Raw genomic sequence first — 17,078 nt, forward strand, 5'->3', positions numbered from 1 at the left:
ATACAACTTGGTTTTCATGAAATTGATTTTCACGTAAAAGCTAATATGATTTCCTTTGCTTTTTGTGCAGAGCTGGTACTAAAAACGTGCCCCACCCCCAACCTCTGCTACCAATACAAGATTACAGAGGGAGCGGGTCTCAAAGCTACTGTGATCGACTATGAGACATCTCAGATCTATGCAAATTGCCTATGTAAGGTTGCTGGGATCCAGGATAAGGAAGGCTTTGGCAGCTGACGGAGAACGCAAGACACCCGTGGCCCTCACCCGGCTGAGCTCATGGAGCTGTGCTGTGAGGTCCGCCACCTGCTGCTTGACTTGCTTATGCTCAGTAGTCTCCTTTTCAAGTTTTTCTTTCATTTTATTTAAGGTCTGCATCATTTCTTCCTTCTCTTGGGTCTTAGCATCACATTCTCTCTCTTTCTTTTCCAATTTCTGTTGCAGCTCATTGTGCTCTACGCATAAAAAACAATCGAATATGAAAATGGGAGGTTCTTCAAGGCAAAAATAGCTTTCCTACAAAGAAAACCAGCTCTTCTTCAGCTTGTTACCGTTCCTCCTCCCCACCAAAGGGAGACCCCCAGGCTAACGTTGCTCATGCTTGAAGGGCTTCAGATGAACAACTCCACTAACTACAATGTGAACCCAAGTGGAGACTCTGAGGCCATAATTCTAAAAATGAAACAAAGTTTGAGTAACTACTTGTGGAGGAGAATGTTGGGTAGCTAATTCAAAATCCTGTCACAGAAATGGCCCCTGAGCCTCACTGGGAAAAAAAACCCGAATGTTAAAAAGGCCTCTTCTCACAAATTAGAAATGGGACAGGGAGAAGTCCAGTTCTGATGAGTGAGGATTGCTATCTGTGTCCCACTGGAGGAAGGGCTGAAAGGGAGGCTCTGACAGGGTTAGAAGCTGCTGCAGACCACGTCATCAGCGTGACACCAATTTGTTTCTCCCATTCCCTTCTCAGAAGACCATCTGAAGTATTTTATGCTTCCAGCAAGCTATTAAAACTCGGGAAAGCAAATGTTATCATCTCAGTATCAAATATCTTAAGGACAGGAGTGTAGGTTGAGCATGAAAATCAGTAATGTGGGGAGAAAAATATTAGCTCTCAGCTGTGGTTTCCTGCTTCCCTAGTTCTGCTCTAATGGAACAGGGCACCCGATTTAGCAGGACACTTATTCACACTGCCAGCGAATATGTGCTTGCTGACAAGAGTGATGAGCTTTGGAAAAGAGAAAGAATTAAGTTTAGGCTGAAGATTTTTATTTCAAATACTTGGCCCCAATTCCTATTCTTTTTATATCAATAAATCCACTAGAGATATAACCCACTGAGGCTAAGTTATACAAAGCTGGTCTCTATTTTTTGAGTTTGATAACACATTTAGATTCTTGTTGTCTCTGTCCCTGACCTTCTCTTTTCGTGTCCCCCAGAATTGTGATTTGCAGGGAGAGGCATGAACCATTAAAATGCTTGGGTTTTGGCAGCCTTGGAGTTAACCACTGACCCACTTCTACCACTCTGTGGATGCATCTCTGACCTCCTTGGATCTGCATCTAAAAACTACCTTTTCCTTTTTCTGTCATCATGTCCTTTCTCATTGAAAACAACAAGCCTAGGGATTAGCGTTCTTCTCATAGGAATGCCACTGACAAATCCTGCTGCCTCAGAATCCTAAGAGGTCTTGACATTCCAGTACCTTCCAGACCCCACACTAAGTAGGTTATTCTGTAGGTTGGAGCAGGGCTTAGGAGACTGTGGTTTCCAAATGCTCCTTAGATGATCCTAGTGTAATGCCAGGTGTGGGAAGCTCCAGTCTAAAGACACGCCCATACATAGTCCGCATTGACTATTATTTGCTAAGCTTTCATTGGGTACTTCCTGGGCAGGCTCTCCACCAAAGACAATTTTCCTCCAAATATTCTTCACCTTTCAGGTCCATGGAACTTTCTGCTCTACACAGCCTCTGCCTCCTCACTAATTTGTCAACATGTGCCCTTTTGAATCTAACTTTGCTTTCCTGAAGCCCAAGAAAAGGACTGAAGATCAAATCTTCAATCTTTCTTCTTTTATACTATACCCATGACTTCACTTTAAACTATTCTGTTCCTCGCCCTGACCTTGGGGATTTTCTCCTCTACCATCTCATCCCACCTGCATCTTGTAATAACGGCTGTCATTTATTGTGCCAGATACCAGGCTAACGTTCTATTTGTTTTGACACTTGATCTTCACAACATCCCTGTGAGTTAGGTTTAATCTTCACATTGCAGAAGGGGAGGCTGGAGGGGAAGAGAGGACATGACTTATCCTGTTCAAGGAATCAGGGAAGGAGGAGTTATTATGGTGCAAATGCTTATGTCCCAAGTGCTCTCCTCAGCTGCGAGTCTCCATGCTCTGGGGTGGAAAAGTATTCCCCAAACACCCACTCGTGGATCATTTTCTCCTTGGTTTCATCTCCCTTTACCCTTAACTTTTAGTCAATGTTTCTATTCATTCCACAGCAGTTCCTGAAATTTAGTTGTAAAAATGCATGCAGAGCCTCAATTATTAGAGATCAGCATAGATACATATGGGAACTAGTTAACAGAATAGGACTTCACATTTGGTATTTTCCTGTATCAGCGGTGCTTTTGTGCTCAACGGCAAAGGATAAATGTGATGAGAGGAAAGGAAATGCTCAGCCATCTCCTGGACATTCTTTTCAGAGCATTAACTAATGGGGTGAGTGCTACTGCATTTCATTGGCTGTGACTGTGTAACTTGGACAAGGAAAAGGAAGTCAGCTGACCAGTATGGTGAAAGAGCGGTGGCTGGGATAAGGGCTGTTCTCACAAAGCGGCCAATTTTAATTTGCTAATATTCTGAAGGAGGTAGGAAAGCTATCCATTTCTGTGAGTGGCTGGCACCATGAGGAATACAAGGGGGATAATATCAAAGACTTATTCAAATACTAACAACTGGCCTGTTGTAGTTTTATAACACATATCTTTACAATTGTCATTGATTTTCTGCATGATTTCTCTTTTTATGATGGGTGCCAAATTGAGGTCATGGAGAGAATTGGGATGCTGAGACCCAGTGGGTTACGCTGGGTTACGCTTCTCTTTTAAAGTTCTGGGCAAAATTTCAAAATTCTAGAGTCCCTTATTCCAATTCTTAAGACCTGAAGTACTTAAAGAGCAGCTATGGGGCAGAAGAAGGGTCTGGATGATTGGTAGTTAAGAACATTTGAATTAACAAATACTGAGCAGCATATGTTACAAACTCTTCAAAAAATATATGTGATTATAAGCCAAGGACTAAAATATTTGAGAATCAGCATGACAATTAAAATTGCTTGGTTCAGAAAAAAAAAACCTGTGCAAAAACCCCTCAAGACATGGAAAAAGAAAGGTTCCTTAATGTTCTTAAGTCAACAGGAAACGTCAGTACAAAGATGGGAAGAGCAGGGATGTCACCCAACAACCAACGACATGTCCCCTGCTCTTGTCAGGGTCACCCAACAATCAGTAACGCTGCGTCTTCTATTGTGAGGGCCTCACCGCTTACCTTTTCTCATTTTTTCTGCTTGTTCTTTCCACTGCTTAACTTCATTTTCATTAACCAACCTGTATAAGTGAAACGAGTGCTCATTACAAAAGACGTGAAAGGATGACCACTAAATGCATTCTCCCTGGGTACAAAAATAGTCTACTGCAGAGAAAATCCTCAGTACATGCTTGATACCCATTGAAACCCAGATGTTGCTTACAAATATTGCATCTGTTTATAGAGTGACTTTATATTTGATCCTAGGATAAAATATATGTCTTATATCATCACCATTATGTCACAGGCAGTGGAATAAGAAGAGACTCACATTCGTACGACATTCTTAATATTAAAGTTTTCCAGAGGTGTGGAGTCGGGGTCCTGTCCTTTGTCATTTTGGATTACTATCTGCTGTATGATTCTGTCCAGCAGTAGCCAGTACTGTACAGTGTTACCACTCCTCTTGTCTAAAAAGGAAAAGAATGGTGGAAGAAATCGTCAAGTTGTTTGTAAACTAAGATGAGTATTTCCCAACAATCGTCACGCTTTAAAGCCACAGATCCAAAGAGATGTTTATATCATCTGCACCAACATTTCCCCAAATGCTGGAATTTTGACATCTAATGACTATTTATTCGACTGAGAGGTATTTTCTACCCCTTTCTAAGTCTGTTGTAAAGCTTATATTTATTTTCAAAGTCAAAGTAAATTATAAATTCATTTTATTCTGTGAATTCCACTGTATCCCTTAAGCTGTGGGGGGAAAGACATGGTCTGTCATAAAATGGAGTTCTGTAATCCCTGGTGTACACGTCCCAGCCCCGTGAGCACCAATCAGAAGACAGAGCCCAGTGGGCAGTGTCTCATCGCTTGACCCCCCCAGGGAATCGAACACTTACAAGGCATCTGGAGGCAGTGGTGAAGGATGGACATGAAGTGAGGGTAAGCTTCACTGTGAGTCAGCCTCTTCCTGGTCAGCTCAAACATCTGAGTTGCACTTTTTGTGTCTATGTGAACCTATTTTACAGGAAAAACAAATCAAAGTCAAACACCCAAGTTCTTCAATTCTCCCAATGCAAGATAACTAAGTCCAAGGCAAATACAAACAAATCCTGTGTCTTAGGTTAAAAAAAAAAAAAAAAATAGAGCTTAGATTTTGTTCACAGTTTACACTGACCCATGCCAAGGCTACAATACCCTTTCAAGGAGAAATTCTGTGAGCTGGTGAGTTAGACCAGAATAATTACAAGTATACATACCAGTTCAAATCTTTTGGCAAATTCTAGTTCATCTTCATTTCGGAGCATTTCGAAAAAGTCTAAATGCCTGAAAGATAATTAAAGAAAAGTTATTAAAAGCAGAACATGCTACGAACACAAGTACATAGGCCTTTCTTAAATTTTCAGAGATATCTCCAAAAGATATATAGTAATAATACTTGAATGACTTCACTTAATTTTGTTATAAGGGAAAAATAGATTAAGATCAAAATAAAGTAAAAATTTAGAAACCTACAGTGCATAGCACATACTAGACAATTATTAAATTAATATATATCAAATCTAAAAATAATCAGGTTCAGATTCCACTCATGGAGTCCCTTTGTGGAAAATAAGCCCATCTACCCATACTTGACTTGCTATTGAACTGAAGATCACAAAAGAAATATTCATGTCATTCATTGTTTATGCAAAAATTTATTAACCCCTACTCCCACATATTCTGTGCACTGGGGTTGATACAGTCTATGTAGACAAATACATCCAGGTCAAGGGAATAGAAAATAAAGGGAAGTGAAGTAAAAATATACGGTGGCTCGAAAAGGTCTTTTTGCAGGGAACAAGGGAACAGGTAACATCTGGACAGCTGTGAAAGATTTTTTGAAGCTGACAAAATAGCATGTACAAAGGTCCTGAGGCAAGAGCTTTACTGACATATTTACAGAATATCAAGAAGAGCATGTTGCAGCGAATGATTGAAGAAGGGCACTAGAAGGAAAGATCTGAGAGGTAATGGGGCCATCTTAGAAATGATAAAAATGACTGCAAACAAGAACAAAAGGACAAGAAGTGAAAGGTGACATTCACAGAATGCCAATCAAGGGTACTGAGACCATAAGTTTTATAGTCAATTGTAGCAACAAACAAGATAGTTGTCATTATTGTCATCACTATGGTCACCAATTTTTGTAAGTACAAAAATCACTAAAGTTCAGAAAAAATGAATGACTTGGACCAGGATAGATAGGAAGGACAAGGCAACCCGAGGATAGGATACAGATTAAGGTCTAAAGCCAAAACCCACTTCAAGTTCTCTGCCCAACAGGCTGCTTCCTTCAAAGATGAAGTCTTTGGATAAAAACATCATTAGCTGAACCGACACCCTGGTGTGAGCTCCTCGTGCTACAGACACAGGCTGCCATTCAATATGGTACCACATTCATGATAAACTATCTCAGATCAGAACAGGCTCACTTACCTATCTAATGTTGAATTTTCATGTTCCCTTAATTTATCTATTACAGGTTGAATTCCTAACATCAGAAATTCATAGCGAAGATGAAGTCTAAAGTCCAAACTCTCCTGAAAGTAAAAGGATGATAAAATATATATTTGTGCTTTTTAGACTAGATAGAATTTATTTTAAAATTATTCTTTATATTTTTAAAATCACAATATGGATGGTTCTTACCACTCCCGCGCCTTGGCTTAGCACTGCGTTAATGAAGGACATGATGGCAGTCTTGAGACTCACTTCATCCCGATACCGCCCAGTACTTTTATCCAAGTCATTAATTAAGGTCTATCAAGGATACAGATACAGAAACAAAGGACTGAATCATTACTAACCTTGTGCTCATTTTGCAAAGTTTTGTATGCACATAAGTTAATTTTTAAAATCTTGTGTTTAGTTAGAATTGCATTGATCTATAGAAAGCTACCTTTTTTTTCCTTTGACATCAGTATAAAAAGTATACTTTTAAAAAAAATTTACAGCATGCATGTTCCTATATACAAGTATGAAAGACTTGGTTACCTCAGCTTGATTTTTACATTTGAGTAAAAAAGTTGACATAATCTCACTTTTCATTTCAATCCTAAATCAAGAATTATAATCTGTAGAATTTAGCACCTTTATACATTCCACTGACTGGATACAGAAGATGTATTGCAGGCCTGCATTTTAAAGTTCAGTAAATCTAAAATCTCAGATTGGTTGACTATAGAAAGTATATACTATTTTCTGGTCCTTAGACCCAGAAGAAGGGAAGTTACAGTGTGAGTAGTCACTTGCTGGAGGGAATCTCAAGTCATGTTCCCCCTTCAGGGCTGGAAAAGGCACCTATCTGTGCAGTTAAGGATGGGGTGAGAGAAGAAGGGGAGGGAGCGCCCACCTGAAAGCGGGTCCTCTCGCTGGCATACTTCTGGTAGTGCAGCATGGCCTGTAGAACCTTCTTGTGGCCCCCAGGAACCAGGCACACGGCGCCCAAGATTTCCAGCACGGCCACCTTTGTCTTAATGTTCTCTGTGCTCAGACTCTGAGCAATTACATTAATACTCTCAGAGTGAGCCAGAACGTGAGCCCGACCTTGAGAGTTGTTCATTAGCGCCTTTATACATCCAATGAGAGAGGTATGTATTCGAGACTCAGAGGTCTCATAGTCCATGGTCTTTAGAAAGTTGAGAATACATGACAAGCCATCCAAGTCGATGAATCTGGTTACAAACCTGTCAAAGAAAATCGCATCAGACTTAAGTCTCTTGGGGATTTTGCAATAGCCCTTAGCAGACAACCTTTGGAGGACAGGGAAAAGAAAGAAGACTCAGTTCCAAAAGTTCCAAAGGCCTCTTGATGAGGGCTTCTCAATCCCGCCTCTTATGATCTAGCCAGAATCAGGAAAAAAAAGAAAAAAAGAAAAAAAAAATCTCTATTTGATGTAAATACATCTCAACTGGTACAAAGAACCATATTTGAATAAATGAGCAAAAGGACACTCAAAATATATATCTTGTCTTAGGTTAAAATCATCTGCTGATCTGACTTATTGTAGCATCCAGGTCCCATGCACTTCTGTGTGCTGACTGCTGACCCTGGAGTTGAAGAAAAGTCAGAGGGTGTCCTTCAACTCCAGGACATTTGCTTATCAAACGAATAACTATTTGCAGCCCTAGGAGGTTTTGAAACAATACTCTTCTTTTCCCTACTCTTTTTTTTTTTTAACTTTTTAAACTTGTTTTAATTAGTTATATATGACAGTAGAATGCACTTTGATACATCATATATAATGGATTATAATTTCTCATTCTTCTGGTTGTACATGATGCAGAATCACACTGGTCACGCAGTTACATGTATACATGGGGTAATAATGTCTGATTCATTCTGCTATCCTTCCTACTCCCATACCTCCTCCCCTCCCTTCACTCCCCTCTACCTAATCTAAAGTAATTTCCATAGTCCTGCCTCATTGTGAATTAGCATCTGCATAGCAGAGAAAACATTCAGCTTTTGGGTTTTTTGGGATTGGCTTATTTTGCTTAGCATGATATTTTTCAGCTCCATCCATTTACTGGCAAATGTCATAATTTCATTCTTCTTTAAGGTTCCATTGTGTGTGTGAGTGTGTGTGTGTGTGTGTGTATAAATTGGTATAATATATATATATATATATAAATTGGTATAATATATATATATATAAATTGGTATAATATATTTATATATATATATATATATATATATATATATATATATATATATATATCCCAATTTTTTTTGTCCATTCTTCTGTTGAAGAGCACCGAGGTTGGTTCCATAGTTTAGTTATTGTGAATTGGGCTACTATAAACAATGATGTGACTGTATCACTGTAATATGCTTATTTTAAGTATAAACCGAGAAGTGGGATAGCTGGGTCAAATGGTGGTTCCATTCCAAGTTTTCCGAGGAATCTCCATACTGCTTTCCATAATGGTTGTACCAATTTATATTCCCACCAGCAATGTATAAGTGTGCCTTTTCCCCCACATCCTTGCCAACATTTTGTTTGTACTTCTGATATTTGCCATTCTGACTGGGGTGAGATGAAATCTTAGAGTAGTTTTGATTTGCATTTCTCTAATTGCTAAAGGTGTCTCAACCCAATCAATGAATTAATCCTCTGATAGGGATTAACTGAGTGGTAACTGAAGTGGTAGGGTGTGATTGGAGGAGGTGGGAATTGCGGCATGGGTATATATTTGAATCTGGCGAGTGGACTCTCTCTCTGCTTTCTGATCACAATGTGAGCTGCTTCCCTCTGCCACACTCTCTGCCATGACATCCTTCCTCACCTTGAGCCTTGAGGGATGGAGCCCGCCTTCTATGGACTAAGACACCTGAACCGTGAGCCTTGAAATAAACTTTTCCTCCTTTAAAATGGTTCTGGTCAGATCCTTTAATCACAGCAGCAAAAATAGTTGACTAAAACAACTGTAAATTAATTTTTATCAATATTTATAACCTTTATTGTAAAGTCAATCAATGGGAATAATTCACAATGCCTATGTGCATGTCAAAACCCTTGAAAATTCCAGAGATAATACCACTGGCTTATCTTACTATTTAAGAAACTACCAAATTATTTAGCCTTGGATACCCATTCAATCCAGGCATGTAGAACACACTGAAGCAAACACTGGTTTAATTAAGATAGTCTAGAAGACCTCTGTCCTAAAACTGCACCATATTTTCAATGAATTAATAGATTTTTCTTAGTTTGCATTTTATTATCAAATAAAGAAAAGCAATTATTTTTGAGCCATACCCAACCACAGGATCCAAATATCACCAAACTGGTTAAGCCAGTTGGCTTCATTCATAGCACCTGTGCTAATGAAATGTGCCTGTGGGAACACCAACACCTCACCAAATCCTAGAGGCCTGAATGGAAGTGACGGTGGAGGAAGCACACAGTGGAAACTGATTACCAGAAAGGAATGAATCACTATTGCCAGAAAGTCTGCCCATCTATTATTTTTAATTTCTTTCATTTAGCATAATGTTTGTAAGGTGATTGCATGCTGTTACTGGTACTTCATTGCTTTTAATGGCCATGAAATACTCCACTGTGGACAATACTCCACACTTTGTCCATTCATCAATTGATGGATATACTCTACTTTTTGGCTTTTGAATAATGTAGACATGAACATTTATGGGCAGCATTTTGGGGAACATGTCTTCTTTTCCCTTATCTGTATGTCTAAAAGTAGAATTGTCAGGTCACATGGCAACACTAATATTCTGGAGAACTGCCTACCTCCTTTCCAAAGTAGCCGTACTATTTTATATTCCAAGAGCAATAAATAGGGTCCCAATTTTTTTCTACATTCTTGCCATTATTGTTAATCTCTTTTTAAATTTTAGCAATTCCAATGACTCTCTGCATGTCTTTTAATTGAAGAATATCAATTTATTAAATATTCAATGGTTAAAAAATTTAAAAATTCTTGGAAGTCTGTCTAGTGCAAAAAATAAAGTAGGAAGAAAAGGAGAGAGAGAGAAAGAACATGCTGCCCAGGCAAGAATTACCTCATTGGTTTTGTCCTTAGTGCTGTCTTTAAACTTTCTATAGTTTTACTTCTCTCTTCTTCTTCTTCCTTCTCTAAAGCCAGCAGGGATTTTCTCTATGCAAAGAAAACAAGTCACTTCTTCAAATTGTACTTTTAATTATCATACAAACAAGCAAGTCCACAGATTACATGCTACTATCCAATAATTCATAAATATGCAATTAAGGTTTACTACAAGTTCAATTATAGAACAGCATCACCAAGAATTCCATTTATTCTTTTGTTTTGTTTTGTTTTTTACTACAAGGCCTTTTAAGTTTTAAATAACATTTTAGGGAAATGTTTAGAAATCATAATTGAGATGAAGTTGCCCAAATGCTTAAGTAACTATTCTATAACTATGCCCTGATATTGATATTGCTATTCATAGTTGATGAAAGACTAGACCTGTAGCTGAGCACAACATTCTGGCAATCAAAGTTAATATTGTCACACTATCCAACAGAGGAAGTGGCAGCAATTTTCCCATACTATTGCTCTCGATTATGAGTCAAAAAGTGTAATCAAGATCAAAAGGTTTTGTTATACCCCCAATTTTAAAGACCAACACTTAAGATGGACCTGAAACTACAATGGATACTTCTTCCAGATTGAATGTGTTAACTTCCTGAAATGCTTCAATGTCATTTAGAAATCAGGATATGGATAGAGTTGTGTGTGTGTGTGTGTGTGTGTGTGTGTGTGTGTGTGTGTGAGCATGTTTGTGCTATCCTGGGATCTGTTAGAGCAGGGCTTCTTAAACTTTAATATGGAGACATGAAAATAGTGTCTTGGCATCTTTTTAAAATGCAGGCTCCAATTTAGTAGGTCTGGGTGAAGCCTGAGATGTTACATTTCTGAAAATTTTTTTAGACAATGCTAATACTGCAGGGGCAAGATATTAAGCAGGCACATCTTAGTTGATATTAAAAAGTCATAAATATAGTAAGGTTCACAGTCCTTTCCACTCTGCTTCACTCCATGATCACCTGCTTGTTCCAAAGTACCTCCAGTCTTAAGGTGCCAGGAGTTCCACCCATGAAGCTACAGTTCCCTTTCCTTCATCCTACTCTAAATACATTCTTGTCCAGTCTCAATTGTTTCATCTGTTTCCAATTCTGATAAAAGGCTTGACTGGAAAACAGATTAAGGTGGTTGCATAGTCAAAGAAAAGCTCGACTCTTATCCATGGATCTCAATGATCCAATCTCTGCCTTTCTTTCAGGATCACAAGTCATCAAGGGTGACTTTATTACTGTAAATCAACAGTATCAGTATTAAGTAACTAAATGTTCATTAAAACCTAAGTTTGACCACATAACAAGAAGGATAAAACCTAAAGCAAATGAATACACCAGTCTCTTTTATGGCCACTATAATAAACAGCAGTAGAGCTGCTGCTTCTTTTTCTTCTTCATTTTTTTTTTTTTTAGCTTGTTATTGTTTCTGCTAAAACTGTCCTCTTGCTGGTGATGCATCTGGACAGCTGTCACCAGAGGATAGTAGGAGAAGAAACTGTGTGCAGAAATAACCAATGAATTCCTGCAGAGCTCTGTGGGACCCATCCCTAAAAAAATTTAGCACAAATCAGCCAAGGATGCTTAATCTCCAGTGGCACAGCTGAATTCATTGTACTCTTAAGCAATCACTCTGACTGCAGCTCAGAATCAGGCCTTTGTGAATATCACTTCTTGTTCCTAAGCTTAACTTCATAAAACTAAAGATGACACATTTTTATTGTGGGACACTAATGCCATGTATCTGTCCTTTTAGCAATCCTAGAGAGGGTGGGACATTTGAATAAAGGTAGACTACATTAAGTCCCTCACTAGGAGAGTTGGGAGACTTATAAAATGCCACAGAAAGTTAAATGGGAACTTCTTTTCTCAATATGGAACATTATCTTTTTCTCAAAGGAGAGGAGATCATGACTTTGTGTGTGATACAGGTATATAAATATACCTGATATAGATTTGGATATAAGATTGCATTTAGTGTGTTAAGAAAACTGAGGATAGGTAGTGACTATCTAATGTGACTTTTTAAAATAAAATGATTTATAGAAATCCTCGAGTTTTCAAGCTTCACATTTAGGAAGAAGTTTCAATTTGCACCTCTTCTTTTTCTTTCTTTCTTTCTTTTTTTTTCTTTTTGGTACCAGGGATTGAACTCAGGGGCACTTGACCACTGAGTTATATCCTCAGTCCTATTTTGTATCTTACTTAGAGACAGGGTCTTTGTGAATTGCTTAGCACCTCGCTTTTGCTGAGACTGGCTTTGAACTCACGATCCTCCTGCCTCAGCCTCCGGAGCTGCTGGGATTATAGGCATGTGCCACTGTGTCCAGCAATTTGCACCTTTTCATAGAAAAGCCTACATTTCTAAAGATGTCCTCTGTGCCAAACAATACCTCTTGGCCCTGTGAGAAGACAGGCCCTGTAGAAAACAGGCCCTGTGAGGTCTGCTTTGGATGCCCTCCCAAAATGCCTGCTCACAGAAGTGGGCACACAGGGCAATGCCCACGGACAGAGGATCTCCCAGTTAAGGTTGCGAAGGTAGACACTGGAACATGTGGAGATAAGCACAGATCTGGACAGAAATCAGCACAGTTAAGCACAGATTTGGACAGAAATTCAGCTGGGAGTCTGAAAAGCTGTTGAAGCATTTCCTTGGTGTGAAATCAATAAGCTAGCCCGCTAAGCTGAGGGAGCTTCAACTCACAGCCTCCTCGAGAAAGTATGGGAGAGCCTCATACAAAACAAGCCCAGGTCCTTTGAGAACCTGTTAGGTTGTGCTCCTTTATTTTACCGTTTTTCACTCTTTAAAAGCTAACAGATCATTCAGGGGTCCTTTAAAGAACAAAGCATTCTTGTTAGGAGGCTTATGTAAAGCAACTGAACTGGCTCCACAAATGGCCAGTTTCATGGACCAGTAAGTGTGGCGCTTCTCAACCTGGACTATTTATCAGACTCCTGAGGCATTAAAAAAAAACAGATGCCTGCCCTCGGCCCCGCCCTGTGAGACAAGTCAATAGTGTGGGCCTGGGGCCAGGGGCAGGAAGGGTCATCAGGCCTCTTTCATGTGTCACAGGATTTTAAAAACCTAGTCAGGGAAAGGCAAATTGGAAGGAGTCTTTGGGCTCATACGACAGGTTTGATCTCCTAATTAGATGACCACTTCCTAATTAGATGATCTTGGGCAAGGAAGCCCTTCTTGGAGTCTTAGACTCTATTTCTATAAATAGCACTGGCAGCATAAGGTGCTGGTAAGGATTTAAAACAACTTGTAAAGTGTCCGATACACGGCCTGTCACATGAGGCACACTCAGTGGCAGTAACTGCTATAGACACTGGATAATGACAATGTGGGCAAACTCCTCTTCAACAGGTCCCTTAGCCAACAGCTAAGGAGTCTAGATGTTGGGCCATGAGAAGATTTGAACGAACTGTGCCCCCTTCCAGTCCCCAGGGGCAATGTCTCAGGATTTCTGCTGTGTGTTGTCAGGATTTCTCCAACACAGATGTCAGAGAGATTAGCTGGAACTACGCAAGGAGGTGGTGGCCACAGATATGGTGAGAAAAACAGAAAACATAACAGGTTTCTGGCCTCATCAGATCTGCCTGTTCCTTTAGGTATGCAGAGATTTAGAGGCCTCGTTAATCCAGGGACAGTTAATGCCCTTTATCTTTGACCTTGGAGAGATGCTGACTCAACCCTAACAGGAACATTAGAAAGCTTTGTTATGCGTTTAACACAGAAAGGATGGCAAAGTCACAACTTAATAGCCTTGTGATGCCCTGGAAGCAACTTCAGATTAGGAACCAAATATAATTAAAATGTAGACCAGCAAAGATGGCCTGAAGCAAAGAAACATCCAAGGAGCTGGAAGGACAGAAAAGAAGCATCTTGAAGGAGGAAGGGCCACATGCCAGCATATCATATACCCTGTTCCTCAGGAATGAGCCAGGTCAACTCCAGACAGGTCAAGGATAAAGTTATTAATGCAAAAATCAATATAACTGCCCCAATATTTGAAGAAGGAAAAATCCATAATATTCAGTACTCCTCCATATATATCAAGGAATTCATTAGCAAAGAAGAAACATCTCATTAGAAATCAAACAATGCTGACTTAATTACAGAGACAGTCTGCCTGACAGTTCTTTTTTCCCTAATAGTCAGGAACAAGAATTCACAAAATAGCCTTTACATGCAAGAAATGTTCAATGGCTCCAAATTATTATTGCTTGGTTGGATGCACACAAAATCCCTGGTGGTCACCACGAATCTCACATTCTGTTAGCATATCTGTATAAACACTGAGATTGCTCTACTCTATCTTTGGCACTGTGCATGATGCATAAGAAGGATTTGGTGGTTTGTTTGTTTGTTTTTTCTGTCCTTTTTCTGCTATGCTTTTAGATTAGAAACCCTCGAGGCAAAAAATTATATAGTTTCTTCAATAATTAATATAGCCCTGTTCACATTTGCCAGGCTGTTTATCATTTATTGCAGAACAACAGAAGAAGCATCGTCAAAGAATAAGCTAGAAAAGAGGAAGTTACTACAAGTTAAGGCCTCTCAAAGTTTAGCAAAAGAGTGAATGGTTCACATATTCTAGTCAGTTTTTAACTTTGGCAAAAGCAATGAAATACAGACGATTTAAAATGTTTGCTTTAAGTGATAAGACATTAATTCTCCACATGGACTTTGGAGAAGGCAGGAAAATCGGTAAAGGAAAGTATTCTGGAAGCTGTTACCTATTTGGGTGTTATAAACTCAAAAGTTGAGTATAACATATTGACTTCTAAAATCATGAGTGTGTCCACAGGTAAGACTGTAGGCAGCCTTCAATTTCTATCAGCAGTAACAGGATATAAACTACTAGTCCTTAAAGACCAATGATTTATTTACTACTATAAATTTCAGCCATGATCGGTAGATACCCCTCAAGCTGCTTGGAACACTGATGTCACAAGACATGATGTGATCAGAATTCATATTTTAGATATTGAGAATGCATTTTCAGCAATAACTGCATCCAAACCCCATGTGCCAAGGCTTTCCCAAGAATATCTTAGCACTTATTATTATTATGTCTTTTCATTAAACCACTGACTCCATGGATTCCTTAAGGACCTATTAAGAGAAAAGAGCATCATGATCCCCTATAAAATCAAGAAGCCTAGGAGGAACCAAAGCCCCAGTAAAAATGAGAATGGGAGGAGTATACTGAAGGAGTTGTTTAATCATAATATTTTCAGATGATATAAACTTTTAGAATAGTATTGCAAAGCTCCAAATGATTAGTTAAAGCAATTGCAAGTTAAAGTTGAACACAAGCCAGATTTCAGATTATGCTTCCTGTTGTAACATTAAAGTCAATTATATTTTAGTGTGTGTAGACTTTATTTAAAATGTACTAGAAAAATCACTGTGAAGTAACACTTCTACCCGTTTATCAGCCCACACCTCGTACCCCACCTCCAACTCTGAGGGTTTGGAATGGAGCTTGGAAGGGTAATGACATTTGGTAGATCTTACATAATTGAATTTATTGTGCAAGTGTGTACTTTGTACTGGATTTTTAAACTATGTTGTAGAAGATAAAGTATACCTACAGCAGCCATGGAATTGAGCTGATCAATGTAGAATTCAGGCCAACTTGTAGCTCCCTTGTTTTCTTCCTGGTCCTAAAATGGAAAGAAAAAAGAGAAAAGGTGACATATCACCAGTTATCCACATATAGCAGTTCTCCTGACTTCCAGAGCATACAAAGGCCTGTACAAACCACCAGAAGACATTGAGATAGGAGACATCTATTTTTAAATTTTGGCCTTAAATCTGGGCCTCCCACTTGATTGGGGTGGGGGGCTGTCTTCCCAATCCAATTTCCATGGAAAGTGCTTAAGTCTCAGCTGGGTGTGACCGAGGACAAATGATCCCTAGATCCCATGTCTCACTGAGGAACGTGCTGCTAAACTGAGCATCTGGAAAGAGCTCATGAGAGAAGGAAACTTGCCTCAAAAATGACCCCGGAATGCAGCCATTTGTTAGCCCAACTTGTTCTATGTTTATTCAGACTTCAGAAGACAGTTAAATTTTGAAGTAGGGTTTCATTCGATGTGACCAAAACTAGGTTAGTGCTTCTGAGGAGGAGCTGGAATGAAGCCTGATGTTGAATGGAAGCCAATGAAATGGACCCAGGCCTACCACTGTGACAGCTCAGGGACTTTGGTAGAAAACATAGTGTGCCTAAGCTGAAAAGAACTGGAATTCAGAAATCTATCCCCAAATTGCCCGAGTCGGCCTCACATCTTATAAACCAGTGTGACCTGGAGCAGGAGCTCCCAGGGTTTCTGTGGATGGGGAGGTCTGTGCTAGCCTGAACATAAACCTCCCCCCAAAATCAATTGGCCATGGTCTCTGCTGTACCAGAGCTCAGAGATCATCAAAGGGTAGCATTGCAGTCAGGGATTCTTACGCATTTTTGTACACCTATGTGGCTGTAAGTCATTTGTGTGATCAGATGGCCTGAAAAGGGAAATTTCAACAATTCTTAGCTTCACACTCAGAATGTCCCTTCATACAATGGATATTCCCTGACCCTTAAAGAAGACGCTGTGCCATGTACATATGCAGCTGGTATCTGGGGATGATGCTCTCTAGTCTGTTTTAGCGCCTCACTTAGCAGAACTCCATTTCTGGTGTCAGAACCCCAATTCTCAGAAGAGTGTTTTCAGGTGGATCTTTTAATTTTGGTCCCATACTTTACCTCAAAGAAACACTTTCTCTAAGCAGATCTTTCCAGGCAGACCTACTCAGGTGGGATAAAAGAAACACAATTCCCAAACTGTCTTTTAAGTACTCACAACAAGGGGGCAAAATAACTATTGTTTACAGTGCTTAAAAGCTGGCAGTAACTGATAGCAGTTGTGAACATTTCAT

General features: G+C 39.4%; 1 protein-coding gene across 1 annotated transcript in view; it reads right to left on the minus strand.

Moving 5' to 3' along the window:
• The window catches only part of Daam1 (dishevelled associated activator of morphogenesis 1), a 165,765-nt gene that overhangs the window by 36,792 nt on the left and 111,895 nt on the right, over window positions 1-17,078 (minus strand). Inside the window, exons 4-13 of the mRNA XM_076848356.2 lie at window positions 15,752-15,823; window positions 10,111-10,205; window positions 6,935-7,268; window positions 6,232-6,342; window positions 6,019-6,122; window positions 4,800-4,866; window positions 4,440-4,557; window positions 3,869-4,007; window positions 3,559-3,617; window positions 268-455 (exon numbers count right to left, since the gene is read on the minus strand). Of these exons, the coding sequence (XP_076704471.1) occupies window positions 268-455; window positions 3,559-3,617; window positions 3,869-4,007; window positions 4,440-4,557; window positions 4,800-4,866; window positions 6,019-6,122; window positions 6,232-6,342; window positions 6,935-7,268; window positions 10,111-10,205; window positions 15,752-15,823 (1,287 nt within the window). The remainder of the gene's footprint in view (window positions 1-267; window positions 456-3,558; window positions 3,618-3,868; window positions 4,008-4,439; window positions 4,558-4,799; window positions 4,867-6,018; window positions 6,123-6,231; window positions 6,343-6,934; window positions 7,269-10,110; window positions 10,206-15,751; window positions 15,824-17,078) is intronic.

This window comes from Callospermophilus lateralis, chromosome 3 (assembly GCF_048772815.1).
Source record: "Callospermophilus lateralis isolate mCalLat2 chromosome 3, mCalLat2.hap1, whole genome shotgun sequence".
NCBI classification, from domain to species: Eukaryota; Metazoa; Chordata; class Mammalia; order Rodentia; family Sciuridae; genus Callospermophilus; species Callospermophilus lateralis.